General features: G+C 52.5%; 1 protein-coding gene across 1 annotated transcript; it reads left to right on the forward strand.

Annotated features, from left to right (window-relative positions):
• The first annotated feature begins 6,338 nt into the window (after positions 1 to 6,338).
• Tmem179 (transmembrane protein 179) lies at positions 6,339 to 19,362 on the forward strand. The gene is made up of 4 exons (XM_074067042.1): positions 6,339 to 6,777; positions 14,171 to 14,308; positions 15,968 to 16,046; positions 17,429 to 19,362. The coding sequence occupies exons 1-4, from the start codon at positions 6,473 to 6,475 to the stop codon at positions 17,606 to 17,608; spliced, it is 702 nt and encodes a 233-aa protein (XP_073923143.1). The 5' UTR covers positions 6,339 to 6,472; the 3' UTR covers positions 17,609 to 19,362.
• Positions 19,363 to 19,564: the final 202 nt, after the last annotated feature.

Genomic DNA, 19,564 nt, shown 5'->3' on the forward strand with positions numbered 1-19,564 from the left:
ATTTCAGCCTCTCAAGTAGCTAGGAAGTAGCTAGGATTACAGATGTGAGCCACTGGCTTGGATTTTGAGGTATATGGAAAGGAGGATTTGGACAAGGCTGGCTGGTCAGCTGGCAAGGGCTGGTGACTGGTTCAGAGTGACAACCTTGCCCTTGGGGCACCACATCAGGGAAGGAGATGCACTGGCCATTGCCCCATCCCAGGAACTGGAGAGGTGAGAGAGGTGCAGAAACTGCAGAACTATGGGGCAGATGCAATGACTGATGCTGGGTGCTCTGGATGTCCAGGGATGGACGATGAAGTTGAGCATTCTTCTCCAATTGGAGGCCAAGCATGGAAGCCGGGAGGCCTTCCTGGCAGCCTGCCTCCAAACCCTCATCCCCTCACACTGGAGGGCAGGAGCACTGGGGGACAGGCCCGGGATTTTTCTGCTAGCCACAGAGCTCCTCAGCCCAACCTTGGCAAGTCTACCTTGTGAAGTCAGACCTCGGCAGCAGGTCTCCATCCAGAAGGGAAGGAATTCTCCCCTGCCCACTTCCCATGGATCCTGGTTGCCAGCTCCATGCCACACCTTGTCCCAGGTCAGCCACCTCCTGTCACTGGTCAACACAAGCTTGAAAAGTCCCAAGGCCCTTGGCCCATGGGGCCACGGAGACCACCAAGAGCACATTTGGCCATGATTGTCTGCGTGTCTAGTCTTGTCCTTTTCTGTCTTAGCTGCTGGTGACAAAAGCCTTTCCCAGAAAACCTCCTCCTGCAGGACTCCACTTCAGAGTCTGCTTCTTAGGAAGCAAATGGAAATAGCTACAGTATTGACACTCACTTCTCTGTAAGTCGCTGGACCTACAGAAGGCTTCATCCTTCCTCAGCCAGGGCAGGTGCCCTCCTGCAGATGATTTCCTACAGTCACTGAAACAAAGCACCACAGACAATGTGGATTAAAAATTAGAGATTTATTCTCTCATAGTTCCAAGGTTGGAAGTCCAAGATCAAGGTGCCAGCAAGACTGGTTCCTCTCGAGGCTGTGAGGGAGACTCAAAGCCACTGTCCTTGGTGCTCACCAGCTTGCAGATGCATTGCCAGGGCCTCCACCTGCACTCAGTGTTCTCCCCAGTGTGTGTCCAAACTCCCCTTCTTTAAGGACATGAGTCATATTAGACTGGAGCCTACCCCAGTGCCATGTCTTAACTTGTTTGCATCTGAAGACCCTGCCTCCAAATATAGTTAAGTGCTAACGCCCTTGAAATTAGGACTTCAACATTTTTTTCCAAGGTGGCAATCAACCCCTAACACCTGCTCAAAGACGATTGCAAGTTTGCTTTGAAAGAGATCCATTCTACCTCCCTTGCCGGCAACCAGACCCAGAATACAGTAAAAGGCCACAGTATAAGCTTCTGCTAAGAAAGGCACCACAGAGGCACCTGAGGACTAACGACTGTGTGCCTGTGCCAGTACACAGTACTGACCCATGTGAGGCAGGGTCAGAGGCTGTCGATTGTGGAGAAGGAAGGGGAGAACATAATGGTTGGATAAGGAGAAGTTTGTACAAAAAGGAGAGCTTTCCTGGAATACAGGACTCAACACTGGGTAGGATCCTCTGGAGGCAGAATAACAACTCCCAACATATCCATGTCCTAATTTCTGCAGCCTGTGAAGTCATTACCATATAGGGCAAAGGGAACTGTGTTAGTCAGCTTTTCAACGCTGTGACAGAATACCCAAGAAAAATAACTTAAGGGAGGAAAGATTTATTTTGGCTCATGGTAGCTGATGTTTCAGTTCACAGTCGGCCGGCTCCATTGCTTTGCGCCCGAGGTGAGGCAGAATGTCATGGTGGGGAAGACCTGATGGAGCAGAGATGCGGCCAGGAAGCAGAAAGAGAGAACAGAGAAGATCCCAAGACAAGATATAGCTTCCGCCAATCAGGCCCAATTCTGGAAGTTTCCATAGACTCCCCAATTAATGCCATCAGACTATGAACCCATCAGTGGATTAATCCATTGATGAGGCCAGAGCACTTAGGACCCAATCACCTTTCAATAGTCAGATCCACCAGCTGAGGACCAGGCCTTCCACCATGAAGGCTCATGTGTGGATACTTCATATCCAAGCTGTAACAGGGACTCTAGATGTGAATAAGGTGAGGTCCTCAGGAGGAGAGAGCCTCCTGGTCACCCAGCTGGGCCTTGTGTCATCACAGACCAGCAAGAAGTAGCCCGAAAAGGGCTCAAATGGCCATTTCTGGCTCTGAAGATGGAATAAGGAGCCCAGGAACCCAGGAAAGCAGAAGCTTCTAGAAGCTGGAAAAGATGAAGACAAGATTCTTTCCTGAAGGCTCTGAAGAAAGGTTGGCACGTTGATTTTTGAACTTGGACCTCCAGAACTGTCTGGTAATAAGTTTGTGCTGTCTGAGACACTCAGTGGTAACTTGTTGCAGCAGCAAGAAACGCATGTGCCTGGAAAACTGATGGTCCAGCTTATGTGCAGTGAAAACACCAGAATGGCCAAAGTGAACAGTAGCAGGGGGACCAAACGCTCAGAGAAGTGGATACACTACAGATGCCTCAGTTCCAAGGGGTGGCTGCAGAGGACACTCCACTTCCCAGGACAATGTGCTGTGCTTGGGGAGTGTGTCTGCACTATTGGGAGGCTCAAAGTGACAATGGTAGCTGTCACAGTCCCGACACAAAGGCCTGATAGGGTCCCCAGACAAGACAGCTCAGGTGGTGCAACTGATCTATGGAAGCAGGTTGGGTTCAGGTATCACAAGGTGTGGCAAAGTTGGAGAGGGAGCCAGTAGAGGACAACAGAGATGAATGGTAAAGTCCGGGTCTCTAGAGGAAAGAGGAAGCGCTGTCTGCTCTGTTCTTACACTGCAAGAAGTGTGTGTGCGTGGGGGGACAATCCCAGACAGCGCTCAATCAGATATTGTGATTCATTCCTCAGTTTCTTTTTCTTTAAATTTTATTAGCACATAATAATTGCACAGGGGGATACTTTGTGATATTTAGATATGTGCCCACAATGTATCTTGGTTAGATATATTGCTGTGCCTCTTCCCTCCTTCCCTCCTCACTGCTCAGGTTTTGAATCTGAGCCAAGTTTCAGATCCAGAACCAGGGCTGGAGGACAGGCCAGGGCCCAGGAGAAAGGGCTCTGCAACACTCCCACACATTCCTGTCGCAGCCCCAGCTCACCCCTTGGCCACGCTTGCGCTTGTTTCCTAGGAAACCCAACTAACGTGCTGCTTAGCAAAGATTATTGAATTTTGTAAGTTTGTATCAGTCATCTTACACAATTCTCTTGCAAATAGTTTTTTGGTAGAGTATCTTGAATGTTTTAGGTATATAGTTAGATAATCCTCCAACAAAGACAATTTTTCCTCTTTGCTTCTCCATGGCTATATTCTTATTTTAGTTCATTAGGTAGAATAGCCTAGCAAATGGTCAGAATTGTAGTTGGGACAATAGCATTCCTGTCTTGTGTTTTATTTGAGAAGGTGCAAATTTTTGATGTCTTAAAGGTAGTCTTCATCATACTTTGATAGTTTTATCATTTTACATGGAATTAAAAAAAATAAAAAATGGTTTTTCAATGGTATAAAATATCTTCTAGGTATTCCTTGACCCAAAAAAGTAGGTTTTCTCCTTTATTTGTTGATAGAGTAGCAAAAGACTTAGCAAAAGCTAAGTCTTCTTGCATTTGTAGGATAAATTATACTGATTCATGTTTTTAAAATTTTTCTTAATACATTGAGTTGTGTTCAATTTGCCATTATTTTATTTGAAGTTTTTTTTCCATCAATATTTGTAAGTGAAATTTCCTACTACTTTCTTCCCTGAACAGTTCTTACAAGAATTGTTTTCATTAATGTGATGTTGGCCTTAAAAAACCAAAAAACTTTGGAATTGTCTCTATTTTATACAGAGTGGAATTATTTCAGTAGTGGGATGGTTAATCATATGTGTTAACTGATTGGACCCAGGTGCCTGGGTATGTAGTCAAGCTTATACTGGAAGTTTCTGAGGCAGTGTTTTAGGATGAGATCAACATTTAACCCAGTGGATATTGTGTAAAGCAGGTTTTTCTCCATGATCAGCTGAAGGCCCAGCTAGAATAAGGACTGACCTCCTGGAGCAAGAGGGAATTCCAAACAGATGGCCCTTGGACTTGAACCACAGCGTCAGCTTTCTTCTACATGTCCCAGTAAATTTGGGATTTGTCAGCCTCCAAAACCATGTGAGCCAATTTCTTAAAATCTCCCTGTCTCTGTCTCTGTCTCTCTCTCTGTCTCCCCCTCATTCTTTTCCTCTGTCTCCACATATAAAAACAGGGTTCAAGAGGATTCACACACACACACACCACACACACACCACACACACACACCACACACACACACACCACACACACACACACACACCACACGCACACACACACCACACACACATACCATGGACACAGACACACACCATATATACACATGCACCCAACCCCCCCTCAACACACCACAGACACAGACACAGACACAGATTCTCTGGAGAATCTTGACTCATACAACTAGCAAGGGAATTCTTTGATTTTTGAAGGTGAGACAGAACTCATCTGTAAAATTTCCAGTCTGAGCCTTTTAAAATAGTGATATTTAATAATTCCTCTGACTTAATTTGCATTCCAACTCAGTCATCAGGTCTGTTTTGTTTTGGCCAAAGCCTCAAAATAACACCCCTAGAGTTGTTCAAATCCATCTAAGCACCACTGATGAATGGATGCTCAAGTTTGGAGATGGGCTGAATTTCCTGAAAGAGCCCCCTTGGTTGAATTGGGGAACTTGATAGTAGCAGAAACACTACGTGAATTCTCTTAGGAAGGATAGCTGTTGCAGACATTGTGGCTGGTCTTCCATGAATGTGTTCAAGGGACTGCAAAACAAATTTGTGATTTACAGAAGACAAATGACAAAAGGCCATGAGCAGAAGAAGAGATGCTTGACCTCCTGAGAACACAAGTTACTCATGGGAGAGATCTTTCCTGGGTAAAAACCAGAGAAAGGGTCTGCAACATAGATGTGAGGGTATATTTTACAATATTTTTAGAGATCAGTTTGGTGATTTCTGCAAACACTTTTTTTTCTTTGGCGGTACTGGGGTACCGCTTCACACTTGCTTGGCAGGTGCTCTACCACTTGAGCCACTCTGCCATCTCCTTTGCCCTAATTTTAAAAGTGCATACCCCATGATCCAGCAATTCCTTTTCTAAGAGTTTCTTAGGACTTGGTGTGCTACCCACATGAGCACACACATACATGTACAAGGATGTTCACACAGCAGTGTTTGAAACAGCAAAAATTAGAGACATTAAAAGTCCGCCCAGAAAAGAGTAGTTATGCACATTGTAGATTCATCATTATTCTGGAGAGCTATGCCATTATTAAAAGAATAAAATAGAGCTGTGTGTGCATGGTATATTGATGAATAAAAGAATCTATTTGCAGAAATGTGTAGTATGACACATTTTTGTAAATTGTAAAAATTTGTAAATTGTATGTGATTTTTAAAAGTGTGTTTATGTGTTAAGTGTTAATAATGGTCACCTCTGGTAGTGTGAGTGTGACAGGATGGGAGAGATGAGGAGGAGACTTGATATTTTTATATTATACATCTCTATTGTTGAAATAAAAATTTGCATTTATTACTTTGGCAATAAAACAAAAAGAGATTTAAGTGCTTGCAACAAAAATGCTGATATGATTTTCAACCGGAAGAACATAGCCAGGACTTGCTCACTCTGGGAATTGAACTAACTGTGACTCACTCTTAAGGGAACCTAGAAAAGGCATTAATTCCATTAATTAATATGCCAGTGATTCCATCTCAGCAAAGATGTCTTAATGAGGTGCCAGGGGTATCCGCTATTTATCTTACAAACCCGGACTCCAGGGCCCTGCTGTGTCAGGCTGTGGACATTGTGCGGACATCACACACAGCTCACAAACCTACTCCTCCTGGCGACATTAGACCCTTCCCCTCTCTGCGTGGATGACCTCTGTCTCATCCCCACTGACCCCACCCGTCCACCTTCTTTCCCCTTTCCAGTACCATCACGTCACGATCCTGGCAAGCGAATCATTCTATTCCTCCTTCTTGGCGCTAATGGGGTATGGGGGCGCAAAACTAGTCTGTCCAGCGTGGTTTGCACCCAACCCACCCAACCTTTGACTCCCTTGCGCGCGCGCCGGGCGCTGTCCGGGGTGCTGACCGCGGCGCGCTCGGCCGATGCGCACGCGTCCGGGTGGGGCGCGCGAGACCCGCGGCGCCGCCACTGCGCAGCCTCCCGCTCGGCTCAGGCCGGGCCTGCGCTGCGCCCCGAGACTCCGGCGGCCCGGCGCCCGGCCCTGCCTGCGGCCTGCGCCTCCGCCCGCAGCCTGCCGGGCCCCGGAGCCTCCTCCAGCCGCCGCCCTCTCCCCGGGCCAGGCCATGGCGCTCAACAATTTCCTCTTCGCGCAGTGCGTCTGCTACTTCCTGGCCTTCCTGTTCAGCTTCGTGGTGGTGGTGCCGCTGTCGGAGAATGGCCACGATTTCCGCGGCCGCTGTCTGCTCTTCACCGAGGGCATGTGGCTAAGCGCCAACCTGACGGTGCAGGAGCGCGAGCGCTTCACGGTGCAGGAGTGGGGCCCGCCGGCCGCCTGCCGCTTCAGCCTGCTCGCCAGCCTCCTGTCGCTGCTGCTGGCCGCCGCGCACGCCTGGCGCACGCTCTTCTTCCTCTGCAAGGGACACGAAGGGTAAGTGGGGGCCTCGCGGCAGCCCTGTCCCGACAGATGCGGCCCATATCCTGCGCCCGGCGCCCCTCCACGCCAGCATCACCCCCAGGACCCCGTCCGCCAAGGAGCATGAGTCCATCTCCGGCTGCTCTGAGGCCTACAAGTGTCAACATTCGGCCCTCACCACCTCACGCAGACTGTCCTTTGTCCACACGTGGACCCAGGGGCATGACGATCACCTGTCCTCTGCACACGTCAGGGCCTGCATCCCCTCTGCAAGTGCTCGTCACTTCGGCTTCACGGAACTGACCCTCTGGGGGTGCAGTTGTTGCACCGTCATGGCTGCAGGCCCGGGCTCAGCAGGGCCCACACGACCAGGACCCGGGACGGCTCCCAACAGTCTGGGGCCTGCCTCTGCTCCCCAGTGGATGGGAGAAGAGACTGGAGTGGGGAGGGGGGCGCTGGAGTTCTAGTTCACCCCATCATCCTGGGAAGGGATGACAGAGGCATGTCTGGAGGGAGCCCCTAGGGCCCACCGCTGGTGCTCAGACCTTGTCTGGAGGGATGCAGAGTGAGGGTGTGTGTGTATCAGAATCCCAGAGCCTCTGTCTTCCTCTTTGCCAATTCCTGCTCTGATACTCCTTGGAGCCAGTGGTTCCCCTGGGGTATGGTGGGGTCCTCAGCCAGTGACTACTTGGCTGAGGCCTGCTGTGCCCTGGAGCAACTGGGCTCCTGCCTAGACGAAGGGTACTCCCACAGCCGTCTCTCCTCCAAGTCTGCCTCACTCCCACTCATCCTTTTTAGTGGCTTCTCATTCCTTGCAGGGAGTTAGGTGACAAGCAAAGGATTCTGAGGGTGAGAGAGTGGCAGGAAGTGAGGTGACAGGGACTTCTGCTACCCCACCTCCAAAAGCACTAATCTTGGCTGTGGCACAGAAGAGGAATCAGGAGGAGGGCAAAGAGGGGCTCCTAGGAGTGGAGCAGGCCAGCTGGGCTGTTCCTGGGTGGGGCTGTGAAACTTGGAGGAAGCCCTGCAAATCCTAGGACCCCAAGTACAGGAGTGTCCTGGGGCTGCTCTAACAGAGTACCACAAACTGGGGGGCTTCAAACAATTATGCTTTTGAGGTTTTGGGAGCTAGAAGTTCAGAATCAAGGTGTCCGTGGGGTTGTTTCCCTTTTCCAGTTTCTGGTGGTTCTGGCACCCATTGGTGTTCCTTGGCTTGGAGTTCTGTCACTTCAGTCTCTGCCTCTGTGTTTGCATGGCCTCTTCTCTCTGTTTCTGTCTTCCCTCCTTCTCATGAGGACACAGTCACTGGATTTTGAGTCCAGGGTGATCTCATCTTGACCCTTAACCTAATTACACTCAAAGAGACCCAGTTTCCAAATAGTCAAATTAGCAGGTATCAGGATCATAACTTGGACATCGTATTCTGGGAGACACAACTCGACCTGCTGCACTAAGGCTGTGGACATGTGGCCTTCAAAAAGCCAGGTCTTGGCCAAGGAGGCCTCCAAATCCTGTGGGGCTTCGGGCTCAAACTCTGAGCTGTGAGGCTGGGACTCTCTCCAGTGAGCCCAGGCTAACCACAGGGTAGTGTTCTGTCTTTTTACAGTCTCCTCTTCCTTTTCCCCAAACTTCTTAGTGGCCATGGGATGTTTGAGACCTCATCTGTACTGACATTGCTGAACTGGGAGTTACCCTCATCAGACTCTGCAGTTCAGGGTGGGTGGAAGCATCTGGACACAAGACAGGACTGAAGAAAGGCATTGGAATGGTTGGGGGTGGGTAACACCCCATGGAGCCTGCGGGAGGAGGGCATGGGTCATGTGGGATCAGGGTTTGGTTATTACTCATGCACATACTTCCAGCTTCTGCGTGTCCCTGTAAGAGACGTGGCTTCAGGGCATTGAAGAGCTCCAGAGTTTCAAATAGAAATCTTGAATGTCAGTCAGTTCTGCACAAATTAGGAAGCACTAGCAAACTCAGGAAGCACTAGCTTCTGTCTTGTCATTTTGTAGGTGTTCAATGCCCTGTGGAATGGCCAGTATAAACTCATTTTAAAGATGGAAAACTGAAATCTTGAGTTTCCAGGTTTTCCTAAGCCTCTTCTCCAGGGGCCTTGGGAAATGGTAGATGACTTGGCATGTCCCAGCTTGTTTAGGATGACCACCATGGCCTTAACTTTACCACAGGCCAGGTCCAGCAGCTCATGTTCTTACTGGTGGGACACTGGGGGTCTCTGTCCTCGCTTCAGTTCTTGGGCTTATCTGTCCTACCACAAATAAATTCTGTCTAGGTTTCCACCAGGGGTAGCCACAGATGGATCCAGCCTTGTCTTCTCCAGGAATGTCTGGCACACAATGACTTTCTTGGCTCCCAGGAATTACTGGCAAAGGCCACCTGGCTGTCTGCTGCCCTCCACCCCTGACCTATTCCTTGAACAATCCAGTGCTGTTAGTGCCCATCAGAGTTCTGGTTTTAGGACTAGAGTAAAGATCAGTGAGTCATCCTAGGCTGTGGATATCTGAAGGGACCCAGGTGGATGAACCCAGAACAGACATTCATTTTATTCATCTCTGTTTCCTTGGGCTGAGCATGGGGCCTCATTCTTAAGAATTAACAGGTAGTGATGAATGATGGAAAGATGCCTGGATCCTGAGGTTTGATGCATTACTGTCACTCAGCTGGCTCTGCAGATTCAGTATTTGGCCAAGATGTCAACCCTTGAAGCCCACTGTGCCAGTAAGTTCTGGCCCCTGGGAAGGCTCTGACTGCAGAGGCCAGCAATGGACAAAGGGTCACTGCAGCAATTCCAACACAATTGTTGGTCAAGCTATGTAGATCAGACAAGCAATTACCAGGTCAGCAAAGAGGACTTGGGAGCGCCAACAGACTGGGACAACCATTTATGATAAGCTCATGTAGTAGACAAAGGCTCTAGGACCGTCAGTGGCCACTGGGCAACCAGTCCTTGGAGGACACCCAGGCCTGCCAGTCCATGGGTTTTGGGGTCCTGATTACAGACAGCATACTCTCTACTTCTCAGATCAGAACCAACCTCAGAAACCACTGAAACACTGTTCCATCCGTGACAAGGCAGAGTTCCGTTCCGTGGCCTGATGGAGGAGTTCTTGGTTGGTCCTGAGCTCATAGATCAAAAGCGCCCCAAGGAGCCAGCCCTTCTCTTTACACAGGATATGTCTGTGGGCGAAGCGAGGTCCTGGCTGCTTGTGCCAGGGGTGTAGAGGAGTGTCTTTGCAGAGGTACCAGCCTGGAGCTCCAGTATTAGCTGCTGAGCAAAAGAATAGGTGTGCTGAATCTGTGGCACCTGTGGCTTTAGGGACCTGCCCTCAGGGAGTTGTTGGTGGGGTAAGGTGAGTCCTGAGCTCAGGGCTGGGGGCAGCTGTGCCCATTAGGAGCCCTTTGAACAAGAGTTGGCAACAGTCTGTGATTGACGGGCTGGGGAGCACTGGGTTAAAACAACCCATCTGCCTGCCCACACCTGTCGCTCAGCCTTCAAATTGCTCCCGGGCTTCCTAAGATAGCTGTCACCATGGAGACGGCACATCCTAGGCTGGGCACCCTGAGAGGCAGCAGGAGAAAGGCGGTTAACCCTGTGTGTGCCGTGCTCCCCAATCTTGCCTGCTGTGCTGTCCTGCCCTGTCTTTGATGTGTGTGTCAGAAGAAAGGGTAGAGTGGCTTTGTGAAATGGGGGACTGAATCCAAGTGCAGCTCTGGAAACATCCAGTTCTTTAAGAATCTGGAGAGACTGGGCAGGTTCCATAGAAACCGAGCAGAAGTGGATAAGAAGAGCAGAGTGATACCACTGGCCAGCAGCAAGTCCAGCTTGGTGGACCTTCCGTACCCCACAGGGAACTCCACATTCTGGTCATGGGAGAAGAAAATAATGCCCATTTACTAGGGGTGGGCTGGAAGGTCTGGAGTCTGCAGATAGTGGGATTTTCTGGTTGTTGGAGATTCAGAGGTGGAAAGGGGCAGCTGGGTCTAGAGCTCCTGTGTGTCTTACACCCTGTGCCAGGGGTTTGCTGGAATGTAGGCTACCAGAGAGACCTGCCCTGAGGGAACTGTGGTCCTGCAGGGCATGCCTTACCGCCTTCTGCAGAGGAACAGATGTGACCCTGGGATGTGGCCTGTCTGGCCTTCCTATCGGTACCAGCCCTCCAGAGAGACCAACTGGGAGCAGTAGCTAGGATGACCCATCAGGGAAGTTGGAAATACCAGACTGAGAGCACCACTGCTGGATAAGGCCTGCGGCATTTGTAGGACTGTCCAGAAGGTAGGGGGACAAATGTGCACAGGGAGGAACATCCAAGTCCTCACTCCACTGCTGCCCAGGGAGCTGGGCTTTTGTGCCAATGATAGGCCGCTTCCTTGCCTCTGCCTGTGGGGGCCCTGTCCTTGGCTGTCCTTGACCACTCCAGTCTCCTTAACTAGGCAGAGCATTTAGTCCATTCGAGGTTCAGGTGCAGGCATAGGCTCCAGGTGAGTGCCCTGCTTGCCCCTGAGCACTAGAGGCTGGGAAGAAGGCCCAGTGGGTGGAGCCATCTCTCCCTAGGCCCTGTTTCATTCGGGTGGCTCTGTGGTGGGCACAGCAGTCCCCAAGCCCCAGTCTTCAGGCATCTGGTTCCCGTGGGTGATCCCACTTCTGACACCCCAGTTGTCAGCCCTGGACATAGCTACAAGTGAACTTAGTGAGGGGCTGGGAGGGCAGTGGCCCCTTCTTGGCCTGGACAAGCAAGGTCTGTTGTGGGACAGTGTGGGTCTGTGCACTCATGGGCACATGGACGCCATCATGCATGTCCTTCATCCACGTGAGCTCCCTCAGTTTCCACAAAGACCCGGACAGGGGACTGTACTATTCAATTCAGAGAGCAAAACTCACACTCTGATTAGGGGTTGACCCGCTTGAGGTCATGTGACTGGCAAAGGGTTAGGGGTTCTGACACCAGCTCTTGATGATCAAACAGGTGTCTCAGAGAAGCCCTGGAGGTGGTGTGGCTCTGCTGCACTCCTTTTTCTAACTGTGGCCCCCTAGACCCTTGTGCAGAGCCCCTGGGGTAGGTGGGATTTGGAGTTAAGAATCAAGTCACTGGGGTCAATGCAGGAAGTTGCTGCTGACCCAAGTGAGGGCAAATTGAGGAGGGATGGTTGAGAAGAGACTAAGGAGCAGGATTTGTGGGGTTACCTCAGTGGCTCTATTACCATCTCTGGCCAGAGGGATTTGTGGAACTCTGAAAGAGGCCCTGGAGAGGAGCAGGGCATCATGGCAGGACATGTCAGTCTGAGGTTGCCCCCAGGGGGCTTAGAACACATCCCCTCCTTGCTCTCCCCTAGCCCCACTGGGAGTGGAAGGCACTAGCCACTGCCCTGGCGCACAGGGTTAGTCTCTGGGCAAGGATGGAGAGTAAATGCTGGGAGGGTGTCAGGTGGGGCATGGAGTACGATTGTCCTGTGCACCATGAAGAGCCACGGGCACATGACTTGTAGTCAGTCTAGTCCTGGGTGGCTGCTCCCTGGGAGTGCAGGAAACACTAAGGAGGGCTTTGGCTGCCAATATTTGATCTTCAGAGCCCTTGGGTTGTGCAGCTGTGGACGAGCAGGGTCAGTCTTGTCTCACTGGCACACGGCCTCACTCTTCCTGCTTGCTTCTGCCCAGCCTGGTCATAGCCTGAGGCTTCACGAGCACTTTTGTGGCTTCATGAGCACTTCCATGACAGTGCTCTCCTCTGGCTGTCATCAGGGATGGGGCTCAAACCTCCTACTCCTGGGGGTTCTGATGTCTGCCCAGCAGGCACTAAAGCCGTATGACCACCAGGAATAGTCTCGTGGGATCCTGAGAGACATCAGGTGCTCTATCTGCTGTAGTCCTGGCGACACCTGCTGTAAATTGGGCACAGATGACCTCAGTTTACCACTGGCATGTTGGTCTTCTAGGGTCAGGGATGCATTATTCCTTTCCTCTGTGTCCAGCACAGGGCCAGTGGGTGCTCAGAAAGTGCTCTTTGAACAAATGAGCCAGCTTACAGTGTGCTGGGCTCTGCTTGCCTTGGTCAGTAGTTACCACAATCGGACCACTGGTGGCTGATGTTTTCTTGACTTTGATATCAAATGCCCACTGCAAAGGCTTTTGGGATGGTCACTTTGCTCAGATTCAGGGTGCTGTTGGCAGATGGGAAGTGGGCAGGGCCCCTTCTTGGCCTCTGCTCTGTGCTGTGGTCCTGTAGTGAGGGCATCCCCTATGGGGCTTCACAGGAGGGAGGGGGCTGTGGTCTCCCTTTTCTCACCCTGCAGCCCCAGTGGACATCACAGGCTAATTTTCGGGCCTTTGAATCTTAAGGGGGCCATACAGAGATGATGGGTGTTTGGGGTGAGGCAGTCAGGTGAGGTGGATATCCTTACCATGTGTCCCCTATGTATTCAGAAAAGGAAGCAGTGGTGCCCTGGAGTTGCAAGTGCTGCCAAGCCCTGGGCCCCTTTCCCCTCGTGGCCCCACCTCCCAGGCTCTCAGTGCTTGGCTTGGTCAGCCAGGATTGTGTATACGTCATCACAGCTTGGCCTTTTAGGTTTAAATGGGTAAGTCACTCACAGCAGATCAAATGTTGAATTGTTAATGCAGATTCTGTCTTGGTAACCATGTGGGTAAATGGCCTTCTTTCATGTCTTATTCTTCTTGGTATGCTAAAACAAAATACCTCAATCAGGGTGACTTATAGACAACAGAATGTGTGCCCACAGTTCTCAAGGCTGGACGTCCAAGATCAAGGATAGATTTGGTGTGTGGTGAGGGCCCCTCCTGGGTTCATGGATAGCACTTTCTTACTATGTTCTCCCATATTGGGAGCTCCCAGGTCCCTTTTCTAAGGGCACTGATCCCATTCATGAAGGCTCCACCCCATGACTTAGTAACCTCCTGAAGGCTCCCTTCCTAATACCTACATCTTAGGAACTAGGGTTCAACATAGGACTTTAGGGGACACAAATGTTCAGCCCACAGCAGTTGGTGTTAGAGTAGGTGGACAGCTTTGGCCAGTAGCCTTGTGGGTGGATGGCCTTGGAAGAGTGCCTTGAGATGTCAGTGGGTGCCTTGGAACTAGCAATCTCGGATTCCAGCCTTGGCCCTGCCTCTCCGGTTCAGTAGTGGTGACATGGCTTCAGCTCCAGGTCTTTGGGAGGACAAGTTGGGCAGCTTAGGGCCAGCATTGGAACCTTAGCATGAGGGATGTTTGCAGAAGGGATAGCAGCCCTTTGAGTCCCCACTCAGCCCTGTCTGGGGCCCCAACATGTCAGCTGGGAAACAGAGGTTTTACAGCTCTTTGTGTCAGGGTGAACTGCCGGGGGTAGGGAACTTCAAGTTGCCTCTCTCCCCAGTGTCTGTCTCTCATCCTGGTTGCAGCTCCTTCTTCTACGCTTTCCTGAACCTCCTGGTCAGCGCCTTTGTGGTCTTCCTGGTCTTCATTGCTAGCACCATTGTGAGTGTGGGCTTCACCATGTGGTGTGACACCATCACGGAGAAGGGCACTGTGCCCCACAGGTGTGTTCTGCCCCACCCCAACCTGCTTCCTCCCCCTTGGGTCTTCCTTCATGAATCCCATCCTAAGTCCCAGGCTTTGCCCCCACCATGCCCCACCTGTGCATACCTGGTAAGCTCCTTCTTTGAGCTCCAGTCCTTCAGTGTCAAGTACCTCCTTCCTTGTTCTAGGAGCCTGTGGCTCATGCATGGCAAGTCCCAGCAAGCTGGGAGTTGGATATGGGCGGGGCAGGCAGTCAGTGATACCATCTGTCCTGTCATCGCCAATCAGTAGGGGTGGGAGGACAGGATCCCAGATGGCACAGGCTCTACGTCCTAGAAGTCTTGAGGTGGCCATGAAGGTTCTGACCCTAGGGTCCTTCTCTGTGCTATTTGTGGGAGGCAGAGGCCCAGAGCAGGCTCAGGATCAAGGATTTGGCCTCAGTGGGGTTTGGATGAAGGGGTGGATCAGGGTGGTGGAAAAAGAAAGTTCTTGGGGTGAGGTGGCTCCCAGGTGGGTTGGGAACTTTTGGGGCCAGGGCAGCCAATGTGCTCTGAGCTGGGGCAGTGTCTGTCTGGCTGGGTGACTAAAGTGGAGCCAGCTGTCCTCAGAAAAGGAGGAGGAGGAGGAAGGGAGATGGAGGGGGGAGAGGAGGAGAGAGATGCCTGCTGTCCAGGCCTAAGAAGGCCCTGATTCTGGAAGGCTGGACCCTTGAGTCCCCTTCTCTGGAGGCTCCACATTCTTGTTTTAGGCAAAGTCACTTGGGTCTTCAATAGCTAAAACAGGTGACGGCAGAGCTGGGGCAGAGGAGTACTTTGCTGCCTGTCCCATGCCTGCAAGCTGGACCCTGGGTGCCTCTGCAATAGGGGAAGGTGTGAGCACCTGGATGAGTGGTCCCTCGTGGGGACCACCCAGGGCAGCTCCTCCATGGTGAGTGTGGCCTTCCCCATGGCCACTCAAGAGCTCTGCTGTCCCCATTTTTGCCTGCTGGGCCCCTAGGCCACCAGCCTCCTTGCTATGGCAGCCTCCAAGTGGATGCCCCAAGTTTCTTCACCCTCACAAGCCCCGCATTCACCCTCCAGCCCCTCTTTCACCCTGCTTCCTGACATTAGCTGCTATATTGGGCTGTGTGACGTCTGTACACCTCTGGAGCCCACCTCTGTTCACTCCTGTCCCTCCCATACCCAGGACTTTGTGTAGGACTCATAGATTACATGCTTACTCATCTGTTAGTTTTGGCCCATGTTGACACTAAGGGCTGAAGCTGGAGTTGGTCCGTGGTTGGGTGGGGCCCTTGCAGGTGCCTCCTGGTACTGGAGCAGAGACACTGTGCAGCATGGCTAGGGGACACCACTCCCATCTTGCTTTTGGGGATTGAGGGGCTGGAGGAAGCAGCCCTGTACCTCTGCACTGCCAGATAGTGACCAAGAGAGCTGTGGCCAGTGTTGGTGTCCTCCAGCCATTCAGAGTCAAGCTGGGTTCAGGTCTGCAGTTTCCCTTTCCTGAAGCCTGGCCTGATGCACTGATGAGGGGTCTAGGCTGATCCCTGAGGGTGGTCCCAGTGACTCCTCCTCTGCCCCTCTTGGGATTGCCCTCTCGCTGTTAGGGGACAATGCTTGCTGCTGCCTCCCCTGCTCAGAGGCCTGGAAGTCACCATCCACCGCTATGCCTTGCTGTTTTAGCTGTGAGGAGATGCAGGACGTAGATTTGGAGCTGGACGCAGACAACTCTGCCTTCTACCATCAGTTCGCCATTGCCCAGGTAAGTGGGGTTTGAGGCAAGAAGGGAGATGGCAGTATGGGGATGGCCCATTGCAGCAGTGATCGAAGGAAACAATGTGGCCAGGCAGGGCTTTATAGGCTGTAGGAAGCTGGAGAGGCTTCCTGGAGGTGGAGGCAGGAGAGGTGGGTGTTCTGCATCAGGACTTTTGTGGGTAGATACGGGTGGGGAGGGCAGAGCATGGAACAAACATGCAGGAGTGGAAAGGCACCCTGGGGGCCAGGGAATGGCAAGTGCCCAGTGGCTGGGAAGAGTGTGGGGAGACATGGGGAGGTGGTGCTGGAAATCGGCATCATGTCCTGGGATCTCCAGTAGGGCAGCGAGTTTGGATTCTGGTCTGGCCCCAAGTGGGCTACATTTAAAGGAATGCTGGAGAGTCCAGGGTTGTCCCTGAGCCAGGGAAACTGATGTCGTGCCTGAGGATCTGGTCTATGCAGCTGGAAGACCCCTGTTCACCTTGCATGCTCCCCTCTTGGAGATGTTGGCAAACTCCATGCTGGGACCCTCTTTGCTCTTATGCAGGCTGGTTGGGGCACACCATTGAACTCTGGGAGCTCCCTGTCCCTGACCCTGCATCTGTGTCCCAGATGGACGTGATGCAGAAGAGAGGTGCAGTGTGGCACTGAGGATGGACATCTTGCCTTTCCTTCACTGCACAGGGCTCATGGCCTCCAGGTCCTCTTCAGACCCTGGTGTGGCCTCTGAAGGCTTATGTTAGCCAGTAGCCAGCCTGAGGGCTCACACCACTGCCAGATCTCTCTGTGGGCGAGGGCTGAACCCTGGGTGGGGGTTTGAAGGTTCTTGGTTAAGATGAGCTGAAACAGCCGAAGACTCCTTCACGCAAATTTAGTGGAAGCTGATTCCGACCTAATTTGCTCCAATTAGACGGAGGCATGAGCCGGTCTGATCTCAAACACGCTCAGACGAGAATCAGTTTGATGCGGTGCAGGGCTGGAGTTGATTAAATTGTTTCTCCTTCAACTGTTTGGAAACAGCAGATAAAGGTCAATTTATTCTGCTGGCTGGAGGGGGCTCCAGGATTTACTGAGCCTCCTTAGAGCTGAGCTGGCCCCAGATGCAAGGAAGGAAGAACACTGCTCCTCTTCCTGGAGGAGCCTGGGATGAGGGTGGCTGAGCCCCCAGGCCCCTGCACATCTGGAAGGATGCTGGGTATGACAGTCACTGCAGAGAGGAAGCAAAAGGTTGAGTGTGGGTGGGGTCTCCCAGGTCCTTGTGGCCTCCTTCTGCCACTCTCTATATGTTCTGTCCTTTCCTGCAGAACTAGGGGCTGGAAAATGGGTGCGTGGTATGGTGGGTACTGGTGTTGGCCTGCTGGCCCCTGACACTGCCCTGCTTCTGTGCAGTTCGGCCTCTGGGCTTCATGGCTGGCCTGGCTGGCCATTACCACGCTAGCCTTCCTGAAAGTCTACCACAACTACCGCCAGGAGGACCTGCTGGACAGCCTGGTGCATGAGAAGGAGCTGCTGCTGGCCAGGCCGGGCCCCCGCGCCTCCTTCCAGGGGGAGAAGAGTGCGGTTATCTAAGCTCCTAACCTGCAGGGGAGCAGCCCCAGACCCCCGTCCATAGGCCTGCTTTGGGGGGAGCCACCTTCGCAGCCCTGCATGTGTCCCCTGGCCCTGCCTGCCATGAGGTGAGCACCCCAATTCCTACTGAGAGCTTGGACAATGGACAGCTAGATGGCACAGAGAGACCATGGACAGGTGCCTCCTGGTGTCATGTAGCATTGTGCACCTATCCTTGGCTGAGTGCCCTCTCTGACCCTTCTGGTCATGGGTGGTGTGGTTCACACTTACATTGTGTGTGAATGTGGGTACATATGAGTGCACGTGTGTGAGCACCCAGTGGGAGCAAGTGTGTGCAGGGGGATGAGGGGACCAGGGAGGGTTACAGAGCAGATGGGTGACTGCCCTACATTGGGCAGCTCTGCACCTTCATGAGCCTGGTACACCCCATGTTCTCCAGCAACTGCCCCCCCACCCCCACAGAAGGGTGCTCGCCTCCCATCCTACAGTCTATGGTGGAGTTCCCCAGAGGGTAAGCCCTGCCTACCCTGGGCTCTGGCTTCTGCACAGTGATAGCAACTGGGATTCTTGGCTGTGGGACCCCTGCAGGGGAGCCCAGTGCCCACCTCTTAAGGCAGCCTGGCTTTCCTGGCTGGCATGTTCCTATGCCCTTGTTCCAGGGTGTGGGGCTCATCATGGAGGAGGGCTCTTCCCCACCCAGGCTCAGTGGACAAGTTCAGTTTTTCTAGCCCTGCTCTGCAACTTGCCCCTGATGTGGCCACCAGCCCTTCTGGAAAGGGAGGCCTGGCCTCCTGTCTGCTCCCTCTGTCCATCTCCAGTGGCTAGTGTGTGTTTCCAGGTGGGAGGCTTGGGGCTTGCCAGAGATGTGGGCCTAGGCTGGCCTCCAGGAACCATGGGTGGTCAGCTGGATCCCAGGGGTGAAACCTGCAGGAACCTGTCAGGATGCTATGTAGGGGCCCATCTAGGGAAGGCTGGGCAAGATGGGGTTAGGCTCCTGCTATTTCAGAGGTGCTCTGGCCTAAAGGCCCTGCTGAGTTTCTGGAAGGGCATCCAGGTCCTTGGGGGAAGGTGTTTTGATACAATCTGAGGTCTCCAAAGTTGATCTGGTCTTCTCTCTTAATCCACCGGACGTGGGGACCTTTTCCAGCTCCTGTGAGCTACTCTTCTGGCTCCCCAGTACAAGGTGGAGCAGCTTCCGCCCCTGCCCTCTGTCCAGTCCTCCCCACCATGTTCAGGCTGCGGCCATCAGGATGGAGGGGGGAGCAGGGGGCAGGTGCAGGTTTCTTGGGCCCAGGATCTGCCCCAGGTGTGGGCCTGCCCATGGCAGCTGCCTCTTGAAGGTTCTGGGGAGCTGGTCTGGGGCCCTGCCAGCGCCACCAGAGATCTGCGTCTACCTGCAGACATATAGACCTGTCTCAGCAGGGCTGTGCCTGGTCCCCAGACACCAAACTCTGGGGACCCCTGGAAGGAGCCTCTGGCATGGGGTGCTGACATGGGCAGGTGGCCCTGGCTGTGAGCTGTAGGTGGGGGCCTCTCCACAGACCGGAGGGCAGGGAGGGTAGGCAGGGCATGTGGCAACTGTGGGCTCACCAGTTGGCTCCACCAGACTTCTTCTAAGACGCCATGGCTTCTTTCCAGCTTTTTCATAGGGATAGCCAGTCAGTTTTAATTCCTGGCTAAACTGACAGTGAAGATTCTTAAACTTCTATGTATCTATTTCTCCAAGTCAAAATAAAACCAAAACCCTGAGTTTCTCTGCTTGCCTTCCTATTCTCTTGGCCTTAACTGCTTTTTAGTTTATGACTTAAACAACTGCACCGTGTTTGTGTTGTTTTGTTGCGGATTTTGGTAACAGCCTTCTGTGTGGCTGTGCCTTCATGCCTGTGCATTTTCAGGGGTCCAAGTCTCCCTGCTCCCCATGGACTCCCCAAGGTGTGAGGATGGATGGAGTGATTT

This window comes from Castor canadensis, chromosome 3, assembly GCF_047511655.1.
Source record: "Castor canadensis chromosome 3, mCasCan1.hap1v2, whole genome shotgun sequence".
NCBI lineage: Eukaryota > Metazoa > Chordata > Mammalia > Rodentia > Castoridae > Castor > Castor canadensis.

What these genes read in the sequence shown, in the direction of transcription:
- Tmem179 (XM_074067042.1), top strand. Translation starts at nt 6,473, where the DNA reads ATGGCGCTCAACAATTTCCTCTTCGCGCAGTGCGTCTGCTACTTCCTG. An exon ending in CTCTGCAAGGGACACGAAGG is followed by an intron (nt 6,778 to 14,170) that starts GTAAGTGGGGGC and finishes TCCTGGTTGCAG; the next exon opens with CTCCTTCTTCTACGCTTTCC. An exon ending in AAGGGCACTGTGCCCCACAG is followed by an intron (nt 14,309 to 15,967) that starts GTGTGTTCTGCC and finishes TTGCTGTTTTAG; the next exon opens with CTGTGAGGAGATGCAGGACG.